Below are 26,844 nucleotides of genomic sequence, written 5' to 3' on the forward strand. Positions count from 1 at the left end.
ACTCTGATATTTTTTACTGAGAAGCTGCAGTTTGTCTGCAGGCAAGATTAAGGACAGGCTGTATTTACACTCTGCAGCTGAGAAGACCCTGGAATGGGCCACGGTGTGATCATCTGCAGCTCCATGAGACGCCGTCAGTGCCACAGATTAAAAAAATAAAAACAACAAAAAAAATGTTTACATTAGACTGAAAATAAACTGGAGACATTTTTTTGAGTTTTTAATCTAAAGATCAAAGGTGAGACCATGTCATGGCGGGTTTCCATGTTAACATGCTCTTCATCAGGATGACGACGACCATTGGATGGGCTGTGGTTTATAGAGGGGATCAATAAAATGTCTCAACTCCATTTTCAGTCCATTTACATGTCCTCAGATCAGGTGACAGAAAGTAACATGTTGGTCACATGACGGCGCTGCTCCGGTTTACTGTCCAAACATATTCATGCACGACTAACAGGATCCCAGCTCCGAGTTATACACTCTACTGTACAAACATGTTCTTCACCATTGTCATCATCATCACACTTTGGTTCTGGTAAAAACAAAACTCGGGTTCTGTAAGAACACAAACGCATCTCATCTCTTTAAAAAGGTTAAATTAGATCAAATAAAAAAACAAACAAAAAAAAACAACATCAACAGACCTCAGATCAGTTCAACTGTACAGTATTTACACAGAGACAGACGTCTGATAGGTCCATCACTAGCCAATCAGAGAGCAGACAGCTGCTGCAGCCAGTGAGAAGTGGGAGGAGCCAAAAGTCCACAAACTAAACTGGATTAAACCGGACTGAACCAACTAAAACTGAATAAAACTGGCGAACAATGTGACGTAGAAAAAGCAAACAGAAGAAAAACAACCATTTCTCAACAAATACATTTAATAAAACATCTTCATATTTATGAAAATATATATATATATATATTTTTTTTTAAGAGGTCACATGACATAGAGGCTACGAACATTAATGTTAACTGATCGTCATCATTATGTGACGTTTATCTGAACACATGAAATGACTCGTCACACTTCACACCTGGAGAGTCTTCTGCAGCTCTGCCCCCTCCGTGAGGACGCCAACCCTACCCTTTCTCCCCTTGCTCACCAGTCTGAATCCAGCTCTAATCCAGCCCACTCCATCCTGCTGAAGGGTGGGACTCCTCCAGATGCTGTCCGAGTCAAAAGGAAGATGAGTTCTTTAGAAACGATAGCTGCCTTGTCAAACAATCACCAAAGTCCGCTGAGAGCCAATCAGAATCTTCCCCAGTCACATGACATCACAGGTGGCTTATTAATTGGTGGCGCCGTGACACACCTGCCTCTGTCTGAGTCTTTCAGATGCAAGTGCCACACCTGGACATGAATCAGCTGCATGTGCGAAGATTCAGAGATTCAACCAATCACGAGCCGACAGATGGAGGGCTTTCAGTGGCGCTACAGATGCTGGTGAGAGACAATCTAAAGGACAAGATGGCTTCAGAAAACGTACACCAGGGGCGTGGTCACTACAATCCCCGCCCTTCTACACAGCAGCGAGCTTATCTTGAGGACTGCTGCTGCTGCTGCTGCTGCTGCTACCATTGTTGTTATTGTTGTCATGGCCACCAGGTGAGGCCACGTCACTCTGTGTTCTGTCAGAGGCCTTAGGGGTGGAGTCTCTATCTGCAGGGGCAATGTAAGCAGGGCCAGGAGACGACAGAGAGGAGGTGCGGGACAAAGACGGACGGTAAGCTGCTGTCAGCTCTGCCAAACGTTCTGGAGTCGGACCCCACTTTGCAAAACCCGCATCATTTTGGAGGAAAAGCACTGCGGTACCGTGTACTGCTCGGTAGTACATCTCATCCCTGAAAAACACAAAAACATACACACATGGTTTTAAAGCAGAACTCCATTTATACCCTGAAAAATACTGTTTAGCCCTGTAGGTCTAATGACTCCAAGACAGCCTGTAGGAACATGTAGAACGCTGAAGACCACTGAAGATTATTGTACAACACAGCAGGACACGCTAGAACCAAGAAAAACCTCCAGAACCCTGTACAATCCTGTAGAGCACTGAATAACCCAAAGGACCCCTGTAAAACCCAGAAGAATTCTGTAAAAACCCAAAGGACAGGCCATAGACCCTTGTAGTACCCCAAAGAACACTGTAGAACCCAGCAGAATCCTGGAAAAACCTCTGTAAATTCAGTACCTCTTGCAGATGTGCTGACTCCCAGATCGGTACTCGTGCTCATACGGTGGAACGCTCAGCTGGTGTCGCAGAAATTTGCTTCCCTCCATGCGGGTCAGAGCTGGAGTTACTGGATCTCGCCACTCAGGGACAAAGACGATGAAGGACAGAGGCTCTGAGGACTGATTCAACAGCTCCTAACAAACACATACCACAGTGAGTCCAGACCAGTGCCCAATGGACGTACGGGAAACACCTGTTGATTGTCCCACGAACCCGTTATAAAACCCAGGGGGAGCGATCTTTTAAAGATGCCGCTCCCGATCTTTGGGATGAGCTTCCCCAGGATCTACGCGCTGTACATTCAGTAGATGCTTTTAAAAGGCTCTTAAGATCATATTTGTTTGGGCAAACATTTTAGCTCCAAATAGACTTTTATATTTTACTGTTGTGTTTCTCCATATGTTGTATGTTTTATTGTTAAGAACTTTGTGTCTATGAAAAGCCCCATATAAATAATTAGGAATGGGTGATATGACCAAAGTCTCATATCCTGAAACAGCTCATTTAATATCCCCATAAGGACATACATAACAATATAAAATGCTTGGCAACGACAGCAGTGATCTCCTGACATCTGCAAGAACTATGGCTGCATGACGTTTCACGGGTAAATGCCTGTTGCAGCATTTGCGTCTGGAGTTTATTATGGCCGCATTTGTCACCACTTGACGCTGCTTTTACAACATTTGCTTGTTGACTCTATTCTTTATCATAATTCTTGTGCAGGTGATAAAATGAGTTAGTTGTGTCGGAGTCCGTTGTTGGGACTGTGAGCTAGTCTGTTGTCGGTTCCACGTCGGCCATTTTATAAAACTGCATCCATGTGACAGAAATTTCCTCTTTTAAAGAACAAGCTCCTCAGTTTTTTTGTTGGCTGGTCATCTTTTAGTAAATTATTCTGCTCTGAAACGCATCTGCTACCGTCTTTCTCCATGTTTGTTTATTTCTTGCAGCGTGCATGCCGCAAAGCCCATCTTGATGTAAAATACTGCAGTAAAGCACCTTATTGTGGCATAAACTGTATCTCTCATATGAAACAAACATTTTCTATTGTCCAAACGATATATATCGTCATATCTCCCGGACCTATAAATAAAGTTTATCTTATCATATTTTATCTTTCCTTAATGGACCAATCCAGTTCAGAAAGCTCACTGATGTACTGACCTCAAAGTGCATCACCATTGCATCCATTAGCTCCTCACAGAACGGGGGATTTGCTTCAAATGAGCCACTGACTGGACTGAAAGACAGGAACGGCCTGCAGGTGCAGCAGTAAGTTATGCTGGTTATAATCAACACACAACAAATGTAAATAAAGTAAGTACAAAGGCTCGGGAGCAGGTGTTTACAACAGCATGTTTACTGAGTCGGACACCTGAACCACATTCCCTCCACTGTGACATCATGTGGACCTCAGCAGGTGCAGGCTTACCCTCTGGATCCAAAAAAGCAATCAATGTCAGGGAAGGCGGAGCAAAACTGCTTAAAGTAGCAGTTGAGCGGCGATGCAAAACACTCAAAGGAAACTCCGAACTGCCGGTTCAACGCTTCAAACACAGACACCGGCAGAGCCCCCTGCAGACCCGTGCCTTCGTTAGCGTTGCTCCCAAACATCCCCTGGACACACATACAAACCATGTCAACCTTTTATTGGGCAAATTATTATATTTGTGGACAATATTGTACATACACGATACCTCTGCATGCTAATCAATTAAATCAATGAACCACACTGAGTTCTCAACACCAGTTATAGATCAGGGAAAGCGACTTCTTTTAGTACTAACCACTAACAATTTATAACCTGTCATTTTAGAAAAATAAAGTATCCCAGTTTTAAAATGGTGTAATATCTTCAAATATTTTAATATCCTTTTCTGTGGTTGAAAATTAAAACCTCCAAGTATTTCAGCGAGTGCCTGATGAAGGGTTAATGCAGAGCCTTCGTCATGAATGCAGACGGAGAAACTGAACAGTAAAACAGAAAATCAGCTGACCTGGTACCGTTTGAGGAGGCACCAAACTCTTGAGAGGAACTTCTCAAAGCGAGGGTCATCAATACAGCTGTACCTGTACAATAACTCCTGGAGACAGGGAGGTAAGGAGAGACAGGTAAGAGATGTCAGCTTGCAGGAGACAGTGACCTGTGTCTAATTCAGGGGTGTGCAGCTCCGGTCCTTGAGGGTCACAATCCTGCCACTTTAGATGTTTCCCTCCATTCCCTGATTAAAATTAAATGTCTAACTTCAAATGCTTTTTGTCAAATCCTGCCTACAAATGTAGAGCCATTAATCTGATTCAGGTGTGCTGCAGCAGGAAATATCCAAAACATCTAGGACTGCAGCACCTTAAGGACCAACTCTAGACACCGCTGGTCTAACGGTTGAATCGTCTCTGTTACTGAACATTGATGTTTCACTAAGAAAAGCCTCGAGACCTTGACAACAGCCATCACTATGCCTAAAAAGAATGAGAACAGCTGTCAGAAACCTGAGGGGAGCGACCGGTACCACCAGAGCGGTCATCAGTAGTCTGAACTATAAGAGCAGCCCTCAGTACCTGCAAGAATTTTATGGACTGCCATTGGTTAGAGTCAGAGTTCGCCGTTTGTGCCCACTAGGACCCTAAGAAGCTGGTACCTTTACAAACATACCAGCTTGCTGAAGTGACCTCGGTTGACTTTGACCATCTCTCCTCTGAAGCGAAGACACGCTACGTCATTTTCAAAGTGCAGCTCAACTCGAGGGAGGGCCGGGGTCGGCGTCGCCAGTCGAACAGGGTAACAGTAGACCAACCGGGATTGTGGTGGTGAAGCACAAGTTTCTGTAGTACAGAATTAAGGTAAACAATATAGACATGCTAAGGAACACATGGGGTAGCAACTTGTGTGTGTGTGTGTGTGTACCTGTGGGTGGGTCCTGCAGCAGGCTCAGATGTGTCTGCCGGAGGCGGCGGCTGTACTCTGCAGAAAGCTGGTAGATCTTGGAGCAGATTCCCTCCACTGAGTCTTTGGCAACAGCAGCGACATGAGGACCGCACTGCTGCCTCAGGTGTTCCAGACGGTCCTGCAGACACAGCAGGTGGACTCAATGACTGGACTCTACCTGTCAGAACAGGTGAGTTCAGCAGGTAACGATGAGCAGAGCTGCACGGTTCATTGCAGCCACGAGAACATATGGATGAGACCGCAGATCTCAACGTGGCTGATCTGTCTTGGTTCAGGAAGAGGACTAGAGATGGGCATATCGTGCACTGGAGTCAATACTTCAATATCTGTCAGTCAAAATACACAATTACAACCTTTTTTTTTCAATCCTAAAATTAAGATACTGTTAAAATAGTAGTACATGCAGTTTTGTTTGAGTTTTGGATAAAACTGGAAAACCGTCTATAATCCTTCATCTGTCACATGTGAATGGTAGCCTATCAAATGTCAAATAGATGAGCTAATCCGGACCAGAGATGGGACGCGTTCACCAAACTGTCCAATAAGTAAATAAATTAAAAAAACTTCTGCCATTTAGAGAAAGAGAAAAACAGATGGTACAACAGAAGAAAACAGACCTGCACCAACGTTGCATAAAGACAAGTTAGACACATGAATTACAACAACATTTTTGCTCACAATAAAACCCTCAAATACTAATGATGAAGGTATTTGCTGGTCTCAGTCTCATTTTTGTTCATATGTTTGCCATATCTGATCTTTTTATTACAGTCTGAAAAGCAAAAATCTGATATTTTCCAGATCCTATTCAGTCAATCAGGATATATGATCTTTTTCTAAGCATCCTCAATCTAAACAGTCTCTCGCATTTCATCTGACTTTTAAAGTCATTGAAGTGAAACAGATGTGAGAAATCTGCACTGAGTTCAAACTGAATCCATAAAAGTAGCAGTCACTGCTGCAAAAAAACAAATTTTTAGGGTTTGTGCTCATCACAAGCAGGAGGCGTCTCCTATATGATCTGCCTGCTAGTCCTTGAACTGATTGTACTCAATAAACACAAGCCCTACCCCTCCAAAGCTCCGAACCTGAGGGGACATCTTCAGAAAAAAAGAAATCACAAACTACATGAAGATCTGAGAGGATGAGAGTTTGAGTGTCAGCAAAGTGACATTCCACCAAAAAAAGATCAAACATGTTGAGGATCAGATTTCTAAACTCGGCTGCTGTCAAGACATCAGCACCTACAGCAGAAGAGTGTCTGAACGTAAAGCTGGGAGTTTTGCATTTCAGAGATTCTATAAACTGAGATTCCTGAGAACCAGTTTTTATTCATTTACCTTTGACTGTATTTACTTCCTCCTGAGGACAAAAGAAAAAAAAACGTTGCAGGAATAAAGTTGTTCTTATTTAATTCTGATTGATAATTATTATAAATCAATAATTACTTTGTTTAAAGTTTAATGATTACATCTAGTGATGGAATTACTGACATCATAAATCAGAATGATATAAACCAGATCAGAACCTGATACCATAGACTGTATATTAAAAAGATAGACGAAGCCTCCGTGACGTCACCCGTAGGTTTCTGAAAAACTAAACTGAAGCTCATTGGGCAGTTCCCACCATCTCCATCTTGGCATTGTGTTGTCACTCATAAGATACAAAAATGGGCAAAGAGGTGGAACTGAGAGAGAGGCAGCAGGTGTATGATTGACAAACTCTGACCTGTCTGTTGCTGTGAGCTCGGCGAGCTAACCAGCTAACAGACATAGGCAGGCTAAAGCTGAGACAGTTGTCATGAAGGTAAACCTGACCTATTAAACCTGAAATGTTATTTACTTATGTACTCGGCTGTAAACATGTTTATTTCTACTGTGAATTTGGCCTTTTTGCCATGGGATTCTATGGGGATTTGCTCTGTTTTGGAGCCCCTAGCGGATGAGGGATGAAACTGCAATTTTCTGGCAGATGTACATAGACTTCACTTCTAACTGGCAGAGTTTGGCGCTTGGCTGAGCCCTGAACAAAGATCCTCTACTAAGACCAGATGGTTCCCTACAGGCTGAGGCAAGATTCAGATGTGCTGCTGTCACACAATAGTTCAGGCCACTTATTGGCTGTTGCTTCTATCCAGGTCACGACCAGAGCAACAACTATCGAGTACTTTTGGAATCGGGTACTCTGTCGATTATTTCTACGAGTAATCGAGTACTCTAACGATTACATTTTTTTGAATTATAATTTTTAAAACAAATAGAAAGTCAACCAAAGGAAATCTATAAATTTATATTTGAAGCTGTTGCATGTGTTGTTACTACCTAATGCATGAGGAAAATGTTTTATAATGTGATACATTGGTGTAGCCAACGTGTTTGTGCACGCGCTCAATGTGTGGAGAAAAAAAATCTCAACCAATCGCAAATTCCTGGCTTTTAAAGATTTAAAAAGAATTCACATAGAAAGAAGGACTGACTTGTAAACATGTCCAAAGTATCTAAGAACTAGTCTATGTCTTGGTAGACGACACGCTTGTTTAAAGGTGTGTCTGTTTAATACGGAATAAAAGTTTGCTGCAGGAACAGAGGCTACGCCTGCCGTCACACACAGCCTAAAACATGCGCTTTGACTCTGCGTGTGTGTGGGAAAGACAGATGAGGGATGGATTACAAGACTGTTAACGTGAGTGAGCAGCCGACACCTCGCCATGCCTCGTCACTGCTGACTAATATCACAGGTTATAACACTGTACGTTTTAACAGGTGCTGTTGTTGATATAAATTGGAAAGCTGAATCTTTGGGGGTGTTTTCCTTTCAGGTGCTGCAACATTGACGATGTGCTGTGATTGTAGGTGAGACATGCTTTACAGCACACACACTGCACTACGTTTTCTGCCCTTTTGAGTGTGAAATGGTCCCACACTTGCTACTTTTTCGGTGTTTTCCTCCCCTCTTCTTCATTCTCGGCGATTAGAGACCAAAGCAAGGACAATCTTCAGACAGAAAGCAAACCGCTCGCCGCTGTTGTTTGAAATGTCCGTCATCAGTCCGGGTGAAACAGTCATACTGTACAGACATATCGTAGGCGACAGATTCTGTTTTTATATATTTTACATGCTACCTGTAACAGTGATGTAGTCTCTCTGAACAGCGCAGTGGTCTGAGAATGCATAAATTAAAATATCACCACGTGATATTAATTAAACGGATGCTTGAGGCAAATTATTTGCCTCGATCAATTTTTGTATTCGGGTTACTTGAGTTACCCGAGTAATCGTTGCAGCCCTTGTCACGACAGAAAACTAAAGTAACAGACTCAAAATTTAACTTTGCAATGTCGCTTCATCTGAGGTGCCTGAACCGTGTATCATCTTGTTTAGTCATGTCGCAAAGAAATACAAAGTTACCATGTAGTCCTCTTTACTGGCAGAGTGATCTCTGCGCAGCCAGTTCATCGTGTCCTCTGCGTTCCACTTCACCACTTTCCTGCTCTCTGGACTCGCATTCCTGCAAGGAAGAGGTCGACATCAGCTCCGTCCACTGACATCGGAAGGATAAGGCCACTCATTTAAACTGTTGCAACCTACCTGGAATCAATCATCCTCTTGGCAGCTTCAGCATATTTAAACAGAAGCTTCCGGGCCTCTTCCTTGTACTTGATACGAGACAACCTGGGACATGAACACATGAGCTCAGAAACATTCTGGACATGTTTTTGCCCAAGGCTGTGGATGGAGTCATGCGGACACGGCGTACCTGATGGGGATGTCGTTCATCACCTCTCTGAACATGGACGGGGAGATGACGGGCTCACAGTCACTTGGTAGTAACGGGTCATGGCCTTTATCAATAACTTTTCTCTCCAGCAACCAACGATTGAACGACTCCCGTGGCGGATCAATACCTGACCCAGACAAATGGCAACTCATCACCATACGGTTCACCTGTGTTCAGGTGTGCTTTGAACAGGAAGTGCGTACCTTCTCTCTGGTGGCAGAGCTCGTGGTAGTGCTGTCTCAGTTTGGTCACCAGCTGAGCTCGCTGCAGCTCAATCTCGGGGTGGGGGGGCAGGTGATTGGCGGGGGGCTGTTCTCTGATCACAGCATTAGTCTGGATGTCCAGATCCCAGTAGATCCTGAAACCCCAACCAACAACCAACCAATCAGCAAGACCTTCTGGAGGGAAACCAGGAGGAAACATGTGACCTGAAAACTCACACAGCTGGTCGGTAGGGGGCAGGGGCAGGACTTGGAGTTGTGGGCGTGGCCGTCTGGGCCGGCTGGGCTGCCTTGTCTTCAGAGGCAGCACTCCAGGGTTTGACTCCGGGGGTGCTGGGAGAGATGGGCGTGGTGGGCTCCACCTAAAAAACAAACCTGATCAGTAGACTGCATGTCCCATAAGCCCCGGCATGTCAGTCGCCTGAACAACTAAGATTCAGCTGCAAGAAAGCACATTTCACCTTTGCACGTTTTAAGCTGTTGGGCCCCGCCCCTTGCTCTTCAGAGCTCCTCCTCTTCCTCTGACCGTTACCCAAGTTACCCTCTGCGCCCTCTGCTGGAGCTGCATTCAGACCTAAAGGATCAGACTGAAAACAAAAGCGTCACAACCTCTACCTTCGGGTTGTTTACCAGCATCTGACATTGTTGTTTATCACTGACTCACAATGACGTCATGCTGGCCCAGGACTGGAACCTCCCAAAGGCTCTGATTGGTGAATCTGTTGAAGTAGTATGGCCGGTTCTCTCTCCGAGACCAGCACTTGGACCACCCGGCCTGGACCAGCTCGTCTGTCAGAGACAGGTCATAGACAGAAAGGTGAGAGGGGGAGAGTGAGGGCTGAGCTGCAGATGGATCCAGATGTGTTTACCTGGGAGCTCAGGTGTTTTAGAGGCGGTGGATGGAGAAAGGGGTGGTCCTTGAGAGGAAGTGGCGCCCGAGGGAGGCATTATGGTAGCGGCCGCCTCCCCCTTCACCACTCCTTGGCTGTCATTGGACATCTCCGCTGCTCGTCAGAATGACATGGACCTGAGGGGAGGAAATGACATGGAGACATTACGCAGATCTTTTCAATGAGAAAAGTTTATTGCAGTCCCTCATGTTCAGAAACTCTCAGGGGTGTAAAATACCACCAGATACTAGAGCATACCCCTCAACTCAACATTATGATTCAACCCTCAAACTAAATGTGATTTTAGCCCTTATTTTTGTGTAGCCATCAAACCCACAAAACTGCATAAAAAAGGTACTTCTGCCAGATTTTATCTTAATTATGACAATGGCAATTTTATTTCTATAACACATTTCACTGTATGTAAACATGACGTGCTTTACATAAACAAGAACAAGTAATATAAATAAAAATTAGACATATGAACGTACTCTAACATAAAAACCAATATAGATTATTATATTAACCAGGCCCACGAGAATAGAAAAGTTGTAAGTTTGGTTTGTAATGTAGATATAGTCGTGGCTGACCTCGGGTCAGTGGAAAACTTCTTGCATGATTAAAATCGGTTTTATCTGGCCCAGTGATGGACTGACAACCTGTCCATGGTGTACCCTATCTCTTGCCCAGTGATTGCTGGGATAGGCTCCAGTTTTCTTGCGACCCTGAACTGGACTAAGCAGTTAACGAAATGGATGGATGGTTTATACTGTCAAGTTATTTTTTTCCAGATACAAAAAAGCATATTGATATTAACTGCACATTTTGTAAACAATTTGCAGATCTGTATCATTTGTTCTGATTTTGTCATGCTCTTGGGATTTTATGGCAAGACGCCGCCACATTTATTTCCCAAAAAAAGAAATTTTTATGTAATGTAATATATATATATATATATATATATATATATACACACACACACACACACACACACACACACACACACACACACGTACTTAGATGTTTTGGTTCCTTTCCTATGCTCACAGCAGAATGAGATCAGTATTAAATTAATCCAATTCTCTCTTGCAAAATACAATTTCTTTAACTCTAAATTCTCTAGCTACAATCCTTTATTTTTCTTTTTAAAAAAGAAAATAAAGCAAGAATATTTTAAAACAAGACATGAAAACCACTAAAAATGTTGCATTATTTGTTATTCATGTATTCATAATTATTAGCCAAATTTTTAAATAAAGCTTGTTTGAATTACAAAGCAACAAGAAAGAAAAACAATGTGCAGAATTTCCATGTTCTGGTCTGTGGAGGGAATCTTGTTCCCTCCTAAAAACCCTCACAGAGATGCCACAACTGTTTGTACTGAATGGACCTACTGATAGGCTAACAGAACCAGACACCAGTGTCACCAGGCACATCTCAACCTAAACTTGGTCCTGATACCAAAACTGGAGCCTGCAACACGCTGCTTCAGAGGTTTTCTATACAAACAGAACCTAGTGATGCTGAGAAGGTAAAGAACATGCTTGTTTACATGGACTTTGGGCCCAAACTGCAGTGGTTAGCAGGTTGTGCTCACAGGCTGCAGAACCTGACCCAATAAACTGATCCTGACAGGCTGCTGCTGCTTCATCACACTGCTCCGACTGATAGGTATGTATGACATATTTAATGACAGGTTAATATAAACTGATTTCTCTTCAGTGCTCCTTAGTCTGTGACTTGGTCTATATAGCTTATTTTTTAATGTGTGATATTATAAACCAGCTGCGTGAGGCGTAGTTCCTACGTAATATTAAGGGCATACCAGTGGGTTTAAACAAGCATGCATACGGACCAACAGAACTGGGAATTTTCTTTACAGGTTCAAGATAAGATCCGGATGTTACACAGTTCTAGTTTAATGACCAACTGGGTCACAGATCTATGTTTGCGTGATTTACTCGTCAACAAAAAGAAAAGAAAACGGTCTACTTTGATTAGAAATCTTCTGCAGCGGGTCAAAATTCAATTCAATTTTCAATTCAAGCTTTATTAAGGACACAGAATCCAGGTCCATAGAAATAGAGAAAATAAAATAAAATGGAAAAAAAAAAGTAGATACAATAACAGAAAAAGAAGAATTACAAATATAGGCTGGGGTGCTAGTTTTTTCCAGATATTAGATGTGAACCTGACAGAGCTTATCCTAGGACAGACCAGAGCTTGTACAATATCATTCAACAATTTCAGAGCTCTGCAAATGAATGCATAAATACAAGGTCTGACAACAGCAGCACAAGATCTGACATTATTGCTCACAAACATCTGACTGGCTCTGCTGTGTCTTGGGATTTTCAGGGAGTCATTGTATGCTACTGTTTTACAGCAAACAAAACCACAGGACTTAAGACTGTATCGTTTAAAATGTATGGAAAAGCATCTCAAACGACGGGAACAGGGTCAGAACAGAGATTTAAGCGAACATGTCGAAAAACTGTATTGAAAATGTGACAGGCTCTTCGGTAACAGACCGAAACCAGTCCAGACCGGGTCGGTGACCATCTGAGGACAACAACGTTAAAACCATGTTGTATATCAAAAGTGATTTATATTATTGATCAGAAGTAGTTTTTTCGGAGTCTGTGGACACATTAAAACGGGTTATTGATACATTTAAACGCGTTTTCTTTTTCACGCGTAGAAACGAGCGCCATAGTTACACGCATGCGCATGGCAGACTTTCCCAAAAAAAAATAAAAAAAAAAACAGGGAGGAGGGAGAGGGGGAGAGGGGGGAGAACAACAAAAGGCTGCGGCTGCTCGTTGAAGCCCGCGCTCAGCACACGGACACCGCGGCTGTCGGTGTCGATCCCAGTAATGCAGAACCGGGTCAAACGCCTGTAAATACGCGGTGCGGCTGTAACCTTCCGCTGGCTCGGCTTTTAGCAGCCATTTGCGGCGTCCCGCTCGGCTTGATCGGAGACACGAAGCTGCGAGTCCGGAGCTCCTTCTCACAAGATGGCGGGCACGCCCCTGCCGCAGCTCTGCGCGCCCCCAACAACATTTCTGCTCCTTGTTACAAACTCTGCCCCCACACGCACCCGCAACCCAGTTCATCCGTTAGTCTAAAGTTTCATCCGTGTGTCGGTGTTTTCAGAGCGGTCTACCGGAGTTTTCAGCCCTTACCGTGACTGGTTAAACAGCAGACAGTTGCAGGTCCTGCGCGCTTGTTTCGAGTCCTCCGCTCCGCTCCCTCCCCGCCTGCTCAGACATCTTTACAGGGACCGGGCTGAGCTACTACGCAGGCGCAGCGACTGATCCGCTTCCTGTGCCGACGTGTCTCTTTCCCTTCGCCATGTTAAGAAGGTCAAATATGTTCCAAAGCGCCAGAACCCTGTCAAACACAGAGAAACTGAAAGTAAAACGGCAAAAAAAAGTAATTTCGAAACAAGACCAACAGTGTGAGTAATAGACAAATTAGATCACTTACAGATAAAATTTAAATTATGAAATTTCAAGCTACATTAGCAAACATCTTACATTCCCAGAAAGAAACCAAACACTGATTGAATTCAGGCTGTACAGATATTTTGTGAACTGGCAGCAGAATATATGACAGGATATATTGTTGCACTTTCGGCTTACACTTATTTAATAGCAATAACACTTTTTTTTAAAAATCATTGTGTTTTTAGCAATCATTTATGGAACAACCAAATACCATGAGTATATAACATACTATAAGAAGAAAATATGGGGAAACTTAACACGATAAAGTAAGTGTAAAAAGAAAATGTAAATTGCATATTCTGACATGCATGAATCATTACAGGGCTACATACATTCAATCCAGAGCCACACATGAATACAGAGCCCCCCAGAGGACATGGGAATTTTTTTTTTTTTCAAATTTGCTTTACCCTGTAATAAGTGTTGTCTTATTTTGTGAGAATTTAATGTTACCTCACAATAATAAGGGATCATCTGATAGACAATGATAACAGAACTACAAGAGTGTGCACAGCCTGTTAAAGCCGTTTTGTTCAGTGTCTTTTGTTGTTTATGTTCTGCACCAAAATTACACACACCTACACCTAATATTATGTCCATGTTAACAGAAGAAGTATGTTGTAGTGGTTTAAGAGATTAATTACAAGTGCAGATTAAGATGTTTGTCATATTAAAAACCATATTAAGTATTTTGCTGCTTGATATGTTGACATGATTTATTTATTATGTAATAAATAAGTTCCTATTACTCTTTTTCAGGACTGAATTATTTAAACTACTCACCGGGTTACTCTTTATTATGAAGAATTAAGACCATAATTGTGTCACACTCTTTTATCTGCACTCTTCCTGAGTGTAGAATCCACCCTTTGCAGGAAATTTTAATAGCTCTTTTGAGTGTAATAACACAAGCAATGAAATGAGGACTATCAGTTTCATGGGGATTGACTATTCTGCAGTATAAGTATATTTAGTTATTTTTTATAGTTAATTTTGTTGTTAACTGAAGTTCATTTTGACAGATGTATCAAAATTATAAGTATAGTTAAATTTTTTAAGTATAGAAGATATGACTCAAGCAAATAACATAAAAATAAAATAGCAAAGAACTGTATCACAGCAAAAGCAGTTCGATCAGTGCCATGAGAAATGTTACTGTCATGTGCAGACGATTATGAAGTTTGAACTAATAGTTACGGGAATGTTCATTTTGTTGTGAAAACAAACAGCAAAGCAACTGAGAAAAACTGTAACGAATATGCAATATTGTTGTAAATATACCCATCTTCCATCCATAGTCCCATAAAGGAAACAAGGAAAAACAAAGCAACAACAAAAACTATGTTTAAAGATGGGACCAAGAAACACTTTCATCTTTGTAACTTCCTGATAGGGTTAATAGTTATTGTTAATTATTAAAACAACTTGTTTTGGGCTATTATAGTTTCAGCTAAGATACATTCTTTTGTCATTTTGCTTGTCACCTTGGAGAATGCAGGATTCCGATTTTGATAGTGTCATTTCTTCCCTGATAAATTAAGATAGCAACACCAGTTACGTTAAGAACCAGTTAAAATTCAAAGACATTGTTGGGAGTTAATACAACACTACCATTATAACATCACAGATACCTGTTTAACTTATGACACATTGGATCTTCTTAGTAAGTCTACAGTCCAAGTTTGTTTTGTTCCATTTAACTCATGGACTTAATATTCTAGAGAACACATAAACAACAAAAACACATTTCTTATTCTTTTTTAAAAAATCATAAACGGGACCTTCCAACTCCATTAGCATAGGTACGTGAATACACGCCACATGTGTGTAAGGAAACTTACACCTGCTGACAATATGTGTAATAGTAGTTTAAGTCATTGGGAATATCACAAAGTTGCCATGTTGATGATCAGAAAACACCCAGATTTCTTTACCTGATCCACAGTCTGCCCATCATTAGAAAACACCCGCAGTTTCGTGATTTTTTTTTTATTTTTTATTATCTTATTGGGACAGGGCAGGTTTACGGACATCAGTACAAAAAAATGAGGTAAACATGTCAGATTGTAGCAAAGCATAGGCATTTTTAGGCCATTTATGGGGGTGCTGATGCACCCCAAGACTGAAGTAAAGCACCCCTAAAATTTGATTTGTTTTTTCTTTTACTGTATCCGTTTTTTTAAATAAAAAACAAACAAACTATAAAAGAGTAGAAACTATACACTACCTGGTTTAAAAAGTAATATTGTAACACCCCCCCACACACAAATACACCCACCCATATATATATATATATATATATATATATATATATATATATATATATATATATATATATATATATATATATATATATATGTATATATAATATATAAACCTCTGATCCTAGAATCACCCCTGTAGCAAAGAATGCTAATGTTCCTCTTTAGTTCCAGATCAGGTAGGAAGATAGAGTAAAAGAACTTACAGTAAGTGATAATACAAAAAACATACAACAAACACATATTAAATATTTTATTAAAACTTATTACAGATTTGATTTGTCTTTACACACCTGGCACACATCAGACCTAATTAGTAGACTTGTGCAGGGCTTGACATCAAACTCTGCACAAGTCTGCTAATTAGCCATTGATTTGAATGGTGGATCATCAACTTCAGACCTCCTGAGCTAGTGTCCTATAAAGTTTTCTTGCTGCAACACATCTGATTCAAATGAAATGGTTCTCCACAAGCTTGTTGTCAGTTTCTGCACCAACCTCTGAACAACCCTTTAATTTGAGTCAAAGCGTCCAGAATCAGTGATCTCTGGTCTTGCTAGTACTACAAAGTTCCTTCTCATGGTGGTCGTGGTAGCGGTCAGGCCTCTGTTTAAAAAAATTATTTAAAGTAGGAGCCCACGCAGTCTCATATGTAAAGCAAGCCGATTTTAGATTTATAAAATCATGACAACAAAGAATTTGATCTTTTTCTAGGATGTTACAATGATAAAATGTTAAGTTTTTGGAGCTGTTTTGTGAAATTTGATTTTATTTTAAGATGTGTTCCTCTTGTTAATGACCAATTGGTAATGTGGTATTCCATGTGGGAAAAAAAACAAAACAGAAATGGAATGTAAATACATTTTGGCAGCACCGTCTTCCAATAATAGTCTTATTTGTGTGAAGTTAAGATCAGGATCAGAGTCTAGTAAAAGTCAAGCAGTTGTCAGTCAGGTATCAGAGCTCTCCTGCTGCAGCATCAGGTCAACAGCAGCTTCCACATCCTCCACAATATGATTTGGCTCCACCAGGTCTGGCTCCAGTACCAGATCTCTGTGACCATGGAAAACCATTTCTGTGATCCTACTGTTCTGGTCACCAGGGGAAGGGGAGTGAGGTTTGTAGACCCCTGTGCACACCTGAGGACAGGTAAACGACTTAAAACTGGCATTTTGTTCACAGATGCAGTAGGACTTTGTTTTCTGACTAAATTTTTGTCTTTTTCAGGACAAACTGCATCTACGTACCAGGATGGAGCGACACTGAGCAGCAGACACGAGATCCTCTTCTGCCAGCGTTATTTGGCTACCTGTTCCCTGGGCAACCAGCTTGGCACTGGTTGTCATAGCAGCATGCTGCTGAGCCAGGTAACGGTTATACAGGTTAGCGCCATAAACATCTGTCATCAGGTTGTCTCTGCACAGATAGAACAAGATGGCATCACAGACAATAGAGTTACCGTAATCAGCAGTACAGGTACCTTCAGATGGAGACATATATTTAACTTTCGTAAAACTGATTTTCACAACATCCAAACCCATGTTTCCTTTGAAGCCATCAGATATTCCAGACAGGGTACAAAAACAGTGCTACAGTTGCGTTGGTTACCATGAAGTTTTGTTCTGTTAATGGTGTCACAGAGAGTGTCATCAGAATTTGGTTGAGTTACAGGTTACAGATTATTTGATTAGTATTGAGCAGGACTATTTGATTTGGTCCCACAACAGTTGTAGTCCTCGATGCTTCCCCGCCCCAACACACATGACCCAAATTTGGCAGTCATTGTGCAGAACAAGCCTTGTGTAACCGAATTTAATAGACCTGCTTTGGAATTTGGTTCAGTTACAGGTGTTACAATTTGGTTTCTATAGTTTGGTTCAGTTAAAGGTGTTACAGTTTGGTTACTATAATTTGGTTCAGTTAAAGGTGTTACAGTTTGGTTACTATAGTTTGGTTCAGTTAAAGGTGTTACAGTTTGGTTACTATAGTTTGGTTCAGTTAAAGGTGTTACAGTTTGGTTAATATAGTTATGTTCAGTTACAGGTGTTACAGTTTGGTTACTATAGTTTGGTTCAGTTAAAGGTGTTACAGTTTGGTTACTATAGTTTGGTTCAGTTAAAGGTGTCACAGTTTGGTTACTATAGTTTGGTTCAGTTAAAGGTGTCACAGTTTGGTTACTATAGTTTGGTTCAGTTAAAAGTGTTACAGTTTGGTTACTATAGTTTGGTTCAGTTAAAGGTGTTACAGTTTGGTTACTATAGTTTGGTTCAGTTAAAGGTGTCGCAGTTTGGTTACTATAGTTTGGTTCAGTTAAAGGTGTTACAGTTTGATTACTATAGTTTGGTTCAGTTAAAGGTGTTACAGTTTGGTTACTATAGTTTGGTTCAGTTAAAGGTGTTACAGTTTGATTACTATAGTTTGGTTCAGTTAAAGGTGTTACAGTTTGGTTACTATAGTTTGGTTCAGTTAAAGGTGTTACAGTTTGGTTAATATAGTTTGGTTCAGTTAAAGGTGTTACAGTTTGGTTACTATAGTTTGGTTCAGTTAAAGGTGTCACAGTTTGGTTACTATAGTTTGGTTCAGTTAAAGGTGTTACAGACAGTTTGGTTACCTACTATTGAATTATGTTCAGGTACTGGAGTTACAGATGTTGTGATACCCTTATAAACTGAAATGTCCTGACATGTTGTTCATGCCAAGGCATATTATGTTGCTGGTGGTTTGCTTACCCAACAGCAAAGATGGTGGACAATTTTTGGTTGTGGTTCTGCCGCCGCAATAGTTGCTCGGCGTACTGGTATGTGATGAGACTGGGTTTTCCCAACAGCGCCTCGTACTGCAGCTCTCGACCGGTCAGCTTCCTGTAAACTGACTCTAGACACAGCATGAACATCCCATGACCGAACCTACAGCAGCACAGCAAATAAAACCAATCAGACTGACCAAATAACATGTTCATCTAGAGCTCCACTGTCTACACTAGCAAGATGTGTGAGGCAATTACCGTGGTGATGGTGCCTCAGCCATCCACAGCAGGTCCATGTTGCAGGCGAGGACAGGCATCTGGGTTGACAGCTGGGTGTCATATATACAACCTGGTCTTCCATTGGTCAGAAGCACATCAATCAGGAGCTGCAAGTTGGTCTCCCATCTGACTGGTTCCCCAAACAGGATGATTGCTAAGGCAACAAGGGCAAGGATTGATTATGGGTTCTCTGAAGTGACTTGTTGTGGATCAATCAAACTGAATTTAAGAAACAGGTAAAGATGTGTTACCTTGTATCTGGGGCAAGCTCTTCAGAGGAGATGGCTGAAACAACAAACAAATGAACTGAGCTAGTGCTGTTTGGACTGATCATGAACAGGAGGTAGATCAACAACCAAACAGGATCCTTTAAAATAAGTTAACAATTTATCCACTTTGCTGCTGAGTCTTCATTTTATCAAACTAACTTTTAAACTCTTTTCAAGTAAGTTTCCATGACTGATTATTAGAAATTAGTTAGACACACAGGTGAATTTGGTCTCCTGCTGTGGTCCACCATGTCCAGCAGGGGGTGCTGTTCAGATAGCTGCTCTATTGTCACCACCTTCTGGAAACCCAAACTTAGAAAGATGCCGTCAAGAATCCTGACAAGTGACAGCTGACAGGTAACAGGAGACAGGTAATAGGTGACGAATGAAAGGAGACGGAGGATGGTTAACAGGTAACAGCTGATGGGTCACAGCTGACAGGTCACAGGTAACAGCTGACAGGAAACATGAAGGATACGTGGAGGCAATTTGGGTCACTGGTCCCTGTCCAGACACCAGCACACATTTATCATGGAAACTTTTCATCATGTGCAGAGGACTGTGAGAGAGGACCACCTGCTCAGGTGTGATCTGCAAAGAAACGGAGAAGTCAAACGACCATGGTCGCAACCATGTAATGAAATCACAGCAACACAATCAGACCACTGATATCAGTGAGTTCAGACACATATATAGAAGAACACAACAAGAAATATAAAGAAAACTTCTTCTTAAGCTGTCTTCCACCTGTCTGTCCTCTTACCTGAATGTCCAGCAGCTGAGACAGCTGCTGTGCCTTTTGATGTCTCTGACAACTTCCTGCATTGGTGACAAAGACTACAGGAAACAGGAAGTTGTTATTTGTGTCCACAAGCTTCCTGAGAGCTCGGTGGGCTGCATGAATCACATTACCACCACGTAGGAGGACACCATCCACATCGAAGAGGACACCAGCCTGTTGGAGACAGAAAGGTGAGACAGAGCCAGGTGTATTAATGTTGAGGAAAACAGCGCTGTGTTGGTTTATGTTTGTGTTGTAACCATGTGTTGTCGTCCTCTGTTCAGAGACTAAAGTAGGAACTGAGATTCTTGTATCATCTGGTAGAAACATGTTTTTTTCTGTCTGTCCTCAAATTCTAACAAAACTTCAGCAACAGCCCAACAACAAACCATCCATCCATCCATCCATCCATTCATCCATCCATCTATTTATCTATCCATCCATTCATTTGTCCATCCATCCATCCATCCATCCATCCATCCATCCATCCATCTGTCCATCCATTCATCCATCCATCCATCTGTCCATCCATCCATCCATCCATCCATCCATCCATCCATCCATCCATCCATCCATCCATCCATCCACTTAGTCCAGTTAAGGGTCGTGGGAGGCTTGAGCCTATCCAGGCAATCATGTGGCAACAGGCAAGGTACACCCTTGACAGGTCACCAGTCCATCACAGGGCAAACACAGACAGACAAACAACCATCCATGTGCACATCCCCAACAACAATCAACTTGTCAAAATGTCTCAGTAACATGTACATTCTGTTATTGCAGGGATCTCTAAATCCAGTCCTCCAGGGCCGGTGTATTGGATGTGTCCCTGCAGCAACCCACCTCATTCAAATAAATGGATCATTGATGGACTTATGCAAAACTTCACAACAAGCTGTGGAGATCCATTTTATTTAAATCAGGTGTGTTGTAGTCGAGAAACACTACAACACACCTGAGGTTAGTAGAACTCTCTGAGGAAACAGTGTCAGATCTTTTCAGAGTCAATGTCAATTCTTGTAGGAACACAGAGGTCAGAGTTTTCCAATTTACAGAGGTCAGTTCTCCGAGGAACCAAAGGTCAGTTTCCTGAAACTGAGATTATCTCTTTAAGGAATCAAGGTTAGCTCACTGAGGAACTGAGGTCTGCTCTTTGTGAAACCAAGGGAATTTTTCTGAGGAATCTAAGTCAGTTTTCTTATTGAGTGAAGGTAACTGAGTTCACCTCACTGAGGATCCATGGTCAGTCTCTGAGGAAATTCGGTTAGTTCTACATGTGTACACAAGTGGCAGAGGTTCCCACAGAAGCTTAGAAACAATGAAGAAATAACTGGAGGCTTGGCTGTTCTACCTTCAGTTCTTTGAGTTCTCAGAAATTGAACCGTCCAAACCCTATAAAGTCCAGACGACATTCCAGGTTTTTGTTCTCGATTTGTTTCACTCAGAAACATCAAAATGCAGCGTCGACTGTTGTATAATGAACACAGCTAAACTTTTAGGAACTGTTCTTCTAGTGATAACGTCCTCTAAACATTACTTCATTATTCTGTCAATCAGTCAGGAGAAACACAAACAAACTTTAGTAGAACAGATGAGACAGAAATATCAACTTTTTACAAATAATTTTGGCTTGGATTTTTACAAAATCCTGTTGCATCCACTTAGAACAAAAATCTTTTGTTTTTCTGAATTAACATTTCTCAACCTCTTCAACCGTATTCTCACCTCCATAAAGCAAATGAACTAAATAAATGTCATTGAGTATCCTTTTCCGACTCATGTGTGGAGATGTCTCTGTCACACATACATACTGACCTGTGTGCTGGCCTGCCGGACTGCCTGCTGCAGGATTCTTCCACACCACATGACTCCTGTTTGTCTTTCTGAGCTTCTGCTGCTCATTTATAACCACACAGCTGTGGTGTCACCAGGGGGATGTGGCCTCTGTGATGTCACAGTAACCACAGCATATTAATTTATCAATTATGACGCAAACGACAGGCCACTGTCCACTCTGTCAGGAAGCTGGTGGATATAGATCCTTCTGCTCATCATTATTCTTCCCATTACTGATCAAAAAAGCTCATTGGGTGAAGCTGGAGCATCAGGAAACTACTTCTTCTTTATGGGATTTTTAGGGTGTGGGATGATGAGCGTGTTTTGTTTCCAACCTCACACCAAAATCTCAGTGCTAGTTCAGGAGCCAGAGCCCAGACCTGGTTTACTTTAACTGGTTTCACTGACCAAAAAACAGAATTAAGCGTAAGACTCTAACATGTGCAGCTCTACCAGCCAGAGCCTCCAACGTTTTCTTGAAGAAGCTCCATTTTCTCAGCCCAGAACCTCCATCTTCTTCTCCAAGGAACCAAATTTTGCCCACCAAGAACTTTCATGTTTTTCCAGAATCTTTATTTTCTTCCCTTCAGCCTCCATCTCTTATTGTGGTCACCTGATCAATGTTATAAATGTGAGATTAATCTGCAGATGTTTCCTCTGAACTGGCTTCAGTGGACGGATGGAGGTTGGTTGGAGATCTCTGGAGACACTTTAGACCTGCAGTCTAGAACTGTGTTTCCCCCTTCAGGCCATCTGAGGAGCGAAAGGATCATCTTTTTCTTTTTTCTCCTCTCATATTTTTCAGGGCGGCGGTTGCTGAGGTGGTAGAGGTGGCGTTCCTGTGGTTTTAAGGTTTGGCGGTCCGAGTCTTGCTTCCCTACCAACACTGCAGAACAAGTGCTCTCTGTAGGTGGGTCCTAAGGCTTGATAAATGCATGGAGTTACTTCAGAAAATTCATCTGGTGTAAATCTGGTGATCCCTTCATGGGGAGAAGCCAAAAGTGAAATAACTGCTTTGATGTTTTTCTTTGACAATTTCAGAACTTTTACATGACGTTTTTCCCTTTTCCCCCTGCAGTACTGATAAGAAAACCCTTGTTTCTGGCTCACATTTAGAAGACAAGAGGAAAAGATGAAGAACAGAAAGGATAAAACATAATAATTATCCTCAACTAAAATGTCAAGAAATATTTTTTGCTCAAAAGAAAATGTAATGTTCATCAAGAGGAATCAAATTTATGAATCTGACAAAAAGTGACTAAAGTATGTTTTCTGTCAGAGTCATGTGACTGATCAAATTTCTTAGATATAATAACCCAGATATTTACAAAGATTAAAGGAATTTCTGAAAAAGAGGTCTTTACAATTTCCCTGAATGTAAATGAGTCAGACTCATGGAAATTATTCAGATTTGTCTAAATTGGTCAGACTTGTGGAAATTAATTGGAATCATGGAAATGGTTTGGATTCCTCAAAACATGTCGGATTCATCCAAATTAGTCAGACTCATTTAAAATTAGTTAGATTTAAGGAAACAAGTCCGACTATAGACATGAGTCAGATTCCTGCATACGAGTCAAGTTCATCTAAATTAGTTAGATTATTCTAAATGAGTTGTATGTAGAACAAATCGAAATCATGGAAATGACTCAGATTAACTGGGTTGGATTGATCCAGTGTCCCAATCTCCCCTATGCCATAGATGTGTTCCTACTCCAACACACTTGATTCAGACTAATGAACTTCTTCATCAAGTTCTTTTCAGCCTGTTAACGAGTCATTTATTTCATTCAGGTGTCTTAAAGCAGGACTGCCTCTAAAACACACAAGGCGGTGTTACTTGAGGACCAGGATTGGGAAACACTTGATTAATCAATTTTAATTATTCATGGCAACAATTCAGATTCCTGGTCATCACTATAAATTGGATTAATGAAAACAAGTGAGATTAATACAAATGAGATTGGCTTATATTTCTTCTCCAGTTTACATTTCCCAGTAAAGGAGACCCCCCCCCCCCCCCCCACACACACACACACACACACACACAGATTATGTTGCCCTCAACAGATGAATTCACACTGTGTTTGATGGTAACTGAGAATTCAGAAAACTTGTTTCTGAATGGGAAACCCCAGATTTTTTTATCAATACTTCCAGTTTTATTTTAGATTGTTCTCTAAGATGCAGCGAAAACTTTCTTCAGTTGTTCTGGATCCAGTGGAACATCAGAAACCCAAAGAGGCATTTTACTGACTTTAAGACGTCAGAGACAACCTCAACAACAAACCAGCACTCAGCAATTCAACCTGAGAAGGATCAGGACGAGGACTGACACACCAGACACCCACTTACTACCAGCTGTGGTTCTGGTTCAGAAATGGCAGAAAATAGTTCTTCAGGAGCAAACCTGAAGTCTCATATTTTGGTTTAGGCATCAGAACAATGAGGTACAGAACAGCTGATGAGTTTTAGACCAAGAAACAAACCCACACACACACACAGATGCTGATTGAATGTGGCTGATGGCAGTTTTCTCCTCACATGACAACACGTGCAGCCTTCAGTCATTAATCTGCCAATCACATGCTGCAGAATGCTGCCTTTAATCAACCAATCAGCAGCCATGCTGAGATCACATGAGACGTGAACTCTGACAAGGACGGAGACGTTCTTCTGTGGTGCAGAAATGTCATAAACTCTACAAAAAGTCAACAGAAAGTCATTTTCTTATTGCAGAACTTCTGGTTTGCTCAGTGGCATCACTCATGACATCACTCATGACATCACTTATGACATCACTCATGACATCAGATTTTACCAGATGATCTTTGTATTTGAATCTATCATCAATGAGGAACTTTTACTCTGCAGAACTCAAGTAAATGCACTGTTGATGGTCCAGACCAGAGCTCTGTTGGTGGTCCAACATGTCAAAGACAGAGACTGTCTGGATCAGAACCAAACAGGAGTTCATACAGGTGGGACTAAATCTGAATGACTGAGGCCGACCGGAGGAACTGGAGGGAGCTAGAACATCAGCAGAACAGGGAAGTGTGGATACTCTGATACACTCTGCTGGTGTGTTTGACATGTAATGTTTAGAGAGATGATAATGACCGGTGTTCATAGAATTGGTCAATAAAAAAAAAGTTCTGTTGTTCACAACAGACATACAAACATCACAGAAGGAAAGTGTCGTGGCTCCACTGAGCATCTACAATGGAGAGACAACAATGGAAAAGTTCTGATCCGTTTGTGACTCCACTTTTTAAAATATACAACAGGCTGGATTCAATCTGAAACACACACACACACACACGTCTAGAAAACATCCATCGACATCTGTTGTTCCCATTTTCCCTGAGGAACCCCTTCATGCAACTAACAAGAACCTTTGGACCCTTTGGGCTTGTCCGTGTTGTAACCACACCTGGTTTAATGCTTTCAATAACTGCTTCTGACCATTCATGATACGATCTGACTGACTCCTTTCATATAGCTTTACCCTTTCATCTCTAAATAAGGATAAACCATCTGCACTGTGACTTTTCTCAGACATATCTTATTCATGAAATGGTCCAAAGTTAGTGTTTTCAGGCTCCCAAAATACTAGCTCATTTGTCAATTTTCTATCCCCTTTGGTTTAATTCAGGGAATTGTGGGAAAGCTGGACCCTATCCCAGCAACTAACAGACGAGAGACAGGTGCACCCAGATCAACGCTGATTCACTGTGAATGAAAAACCCAAATGATACAGAAATAAATAAATAAATAAAAGTATTAATTCAATAAAATTAACAAATTAAATAACTGAATTCACCTTAACTCATCCCTGTTAGGACATGGCCTGCTTTATATCACACTGGCTCTAAACAGTCAAAGCTTTGGATGCCCTCAGGAGTCCAGGGACCCCAGGTCAGGAACCACTGGTCTACATCATCTGTGCAGACTATTGAATCTGTGGAACCTCATGGTTCTTGAACATCCTGGCTGTTATTGAACTGTTTTTTTTTTCAGGAAACTTTATAGAGAAATACAACTTTTATATAGTACATGTAAAAAAGATACATTAGAAAAAAATATGTGATTAGTATTTTGACAGATTTTTCTGTAATAAAACATGACATTAAACATGAAAATTAAACACAACAGGAAGTTTGTATTGGGTTTATTGGGTAATTTGTATGTTTTGCAAAGATCAATAGTCTTTTGTGTCAGTTGTTCAGATGAGTGAAAGATTTAAGTTGCAGAGAGATTTATGTTTAATTGCTGAACTGCAGGGTAATTGTCTTTGAAACTGAGAATATCTACTTCTTTGAGGACAGCATTATCCACACACAAACAGTGAGCTGTCCAGTTACAAACCCTGCCTCAACAGTGACCTTAAAAAGTTGCTAAAAATAAAGCCTTCAGACATGTAGAGTTGTGGACAGAGCTAAAAGCTAAAACATGTTTTTCAATAGGTTCAGTTCACGCCTCTCTCTAGCCCAGGGGTGTTCAGCTCCAGTTCTCGAGGGCCGGTATCCGTCAGGTTTCCCTCTACCAACACAGCTGATTCAAATCAAATGGATCCAGCAGCTTCTTGTCAACTTATTTATGAATTTTGATCAGGTGTGTTGGATCATGGAGTCAACAAAAACCTGCAGGATACCGGCCCTCGAGGACTGGAGCTTGACATCTGTGCCCAACAGACCACACATCCCCCATGAGCCCACAGCTTTCCTGTCAGAGCTACACTCCCATTTGCAGGACCTCATCTCCCTGCAGGTCAGTCACTTATAGGCCCATATCAAAACTTCCTTTCCTTTCTAAGATCTTAGAGAAAGTAGTGGCTGAACAGCTAACTACATTTTTGGAAGAAAATGATTTTTACGACAAATTTCAGTCAGGTTTCCGCAAAAAGCACTCCACTGAAACTGCCTTATTGAGAGTTTCAAATGATGTGATGATGGCCGCTGACTCTGGTCGCTACACAGTTTTGGTTTTACTAGATTTAACGTCTGCCTTTGACACAGTAGACCATGACTTATTGATTGATCGACTTAAATCAGAGATGGGTTTTTCTGGGACTGTTCTTCA

General features: G+C 41.4%; 2 protein-coding genes across 2 annotated transcripts; both read right to left on the reverse strand.

Moving 5' to 3' along the window:
• Positions 1-57: 57 nt before the first annotated feature.
• Positions 58-13,358, reverse strand: pcif1 (phosphorylated CTD interacting factor 1). The gene is made up of 16 exons (XM_079242918.1): positions 13,267-13,358; positions 10,061-10,218; positions 9,856-9,980; positions 9,653-9,778; positions 9,411-9,553; positions 9,174-9,328; positions 8,950-9,097; positions 8,781-8,864; positions 8,601-8,700; positions 5,149-5,308; positions 4,897-5,066; positions 4,241-4,327; positions 3,676-3,860; positions 3,408-3,501; positions 2,199-2,374; positions 58-1,848 (listed from the first exon to the last, which is right to left on the reverse strand). Exons 2-16 carry the CDS (start codon positions 10,188-10,190, stop codon positions 1,527-1,529), a joined length of 2,205 nt encoding a protein of 734 aa, XP_079099044.1. The 5' UTR covers positions 10,191-10,218; positions 13,267-13,358; the 3' UTR covers positions 58-1,526.
• A 3,443-nt stretch (positions 13,359-16,801) lies between these two features.
• Positions 16,802-21,792, reverse strand: LOC306757758 (haloacid dehalogenase-like hydrolase domain-containing 5; the record flags this gene model as incomplete). The annotated part of the gene is made up of 9 exons (XM_079242887.1): positions 16,802-16,990; positions 17,099-17,267; positions 18,581-18,757; positions 18,856-19,030; positions 19,128-19,161; positions 19,364-19,457; positions 19,624-19,736; positions 19,909-20,100; positions 21,742-21,792. The coding sequence occupies 9 exons, from the start codon at positions 21,790-21,792 to the stop codon at positions 16,802-16,804; spliced, it is 1,194 nt and encodes a 397-aa protein (XP_079099013.1).
• Between the last annotated feature and the right edge of the window lie 5,052 nt (positions 21,793-26,844).

Source organism: Telmatherina bonti (assembly GCF_933228915.1).
Source record: "Telmatherina bonti genome assembly, chromosome: 6".
Taxonomy (NCBI): domain Eukaryota; kingdom Metazoa; phylum Chordata; class Actinopteri; order Atheriniformes; family Telmatherinidae; genus Telmatherina; species Telmatherina bonti.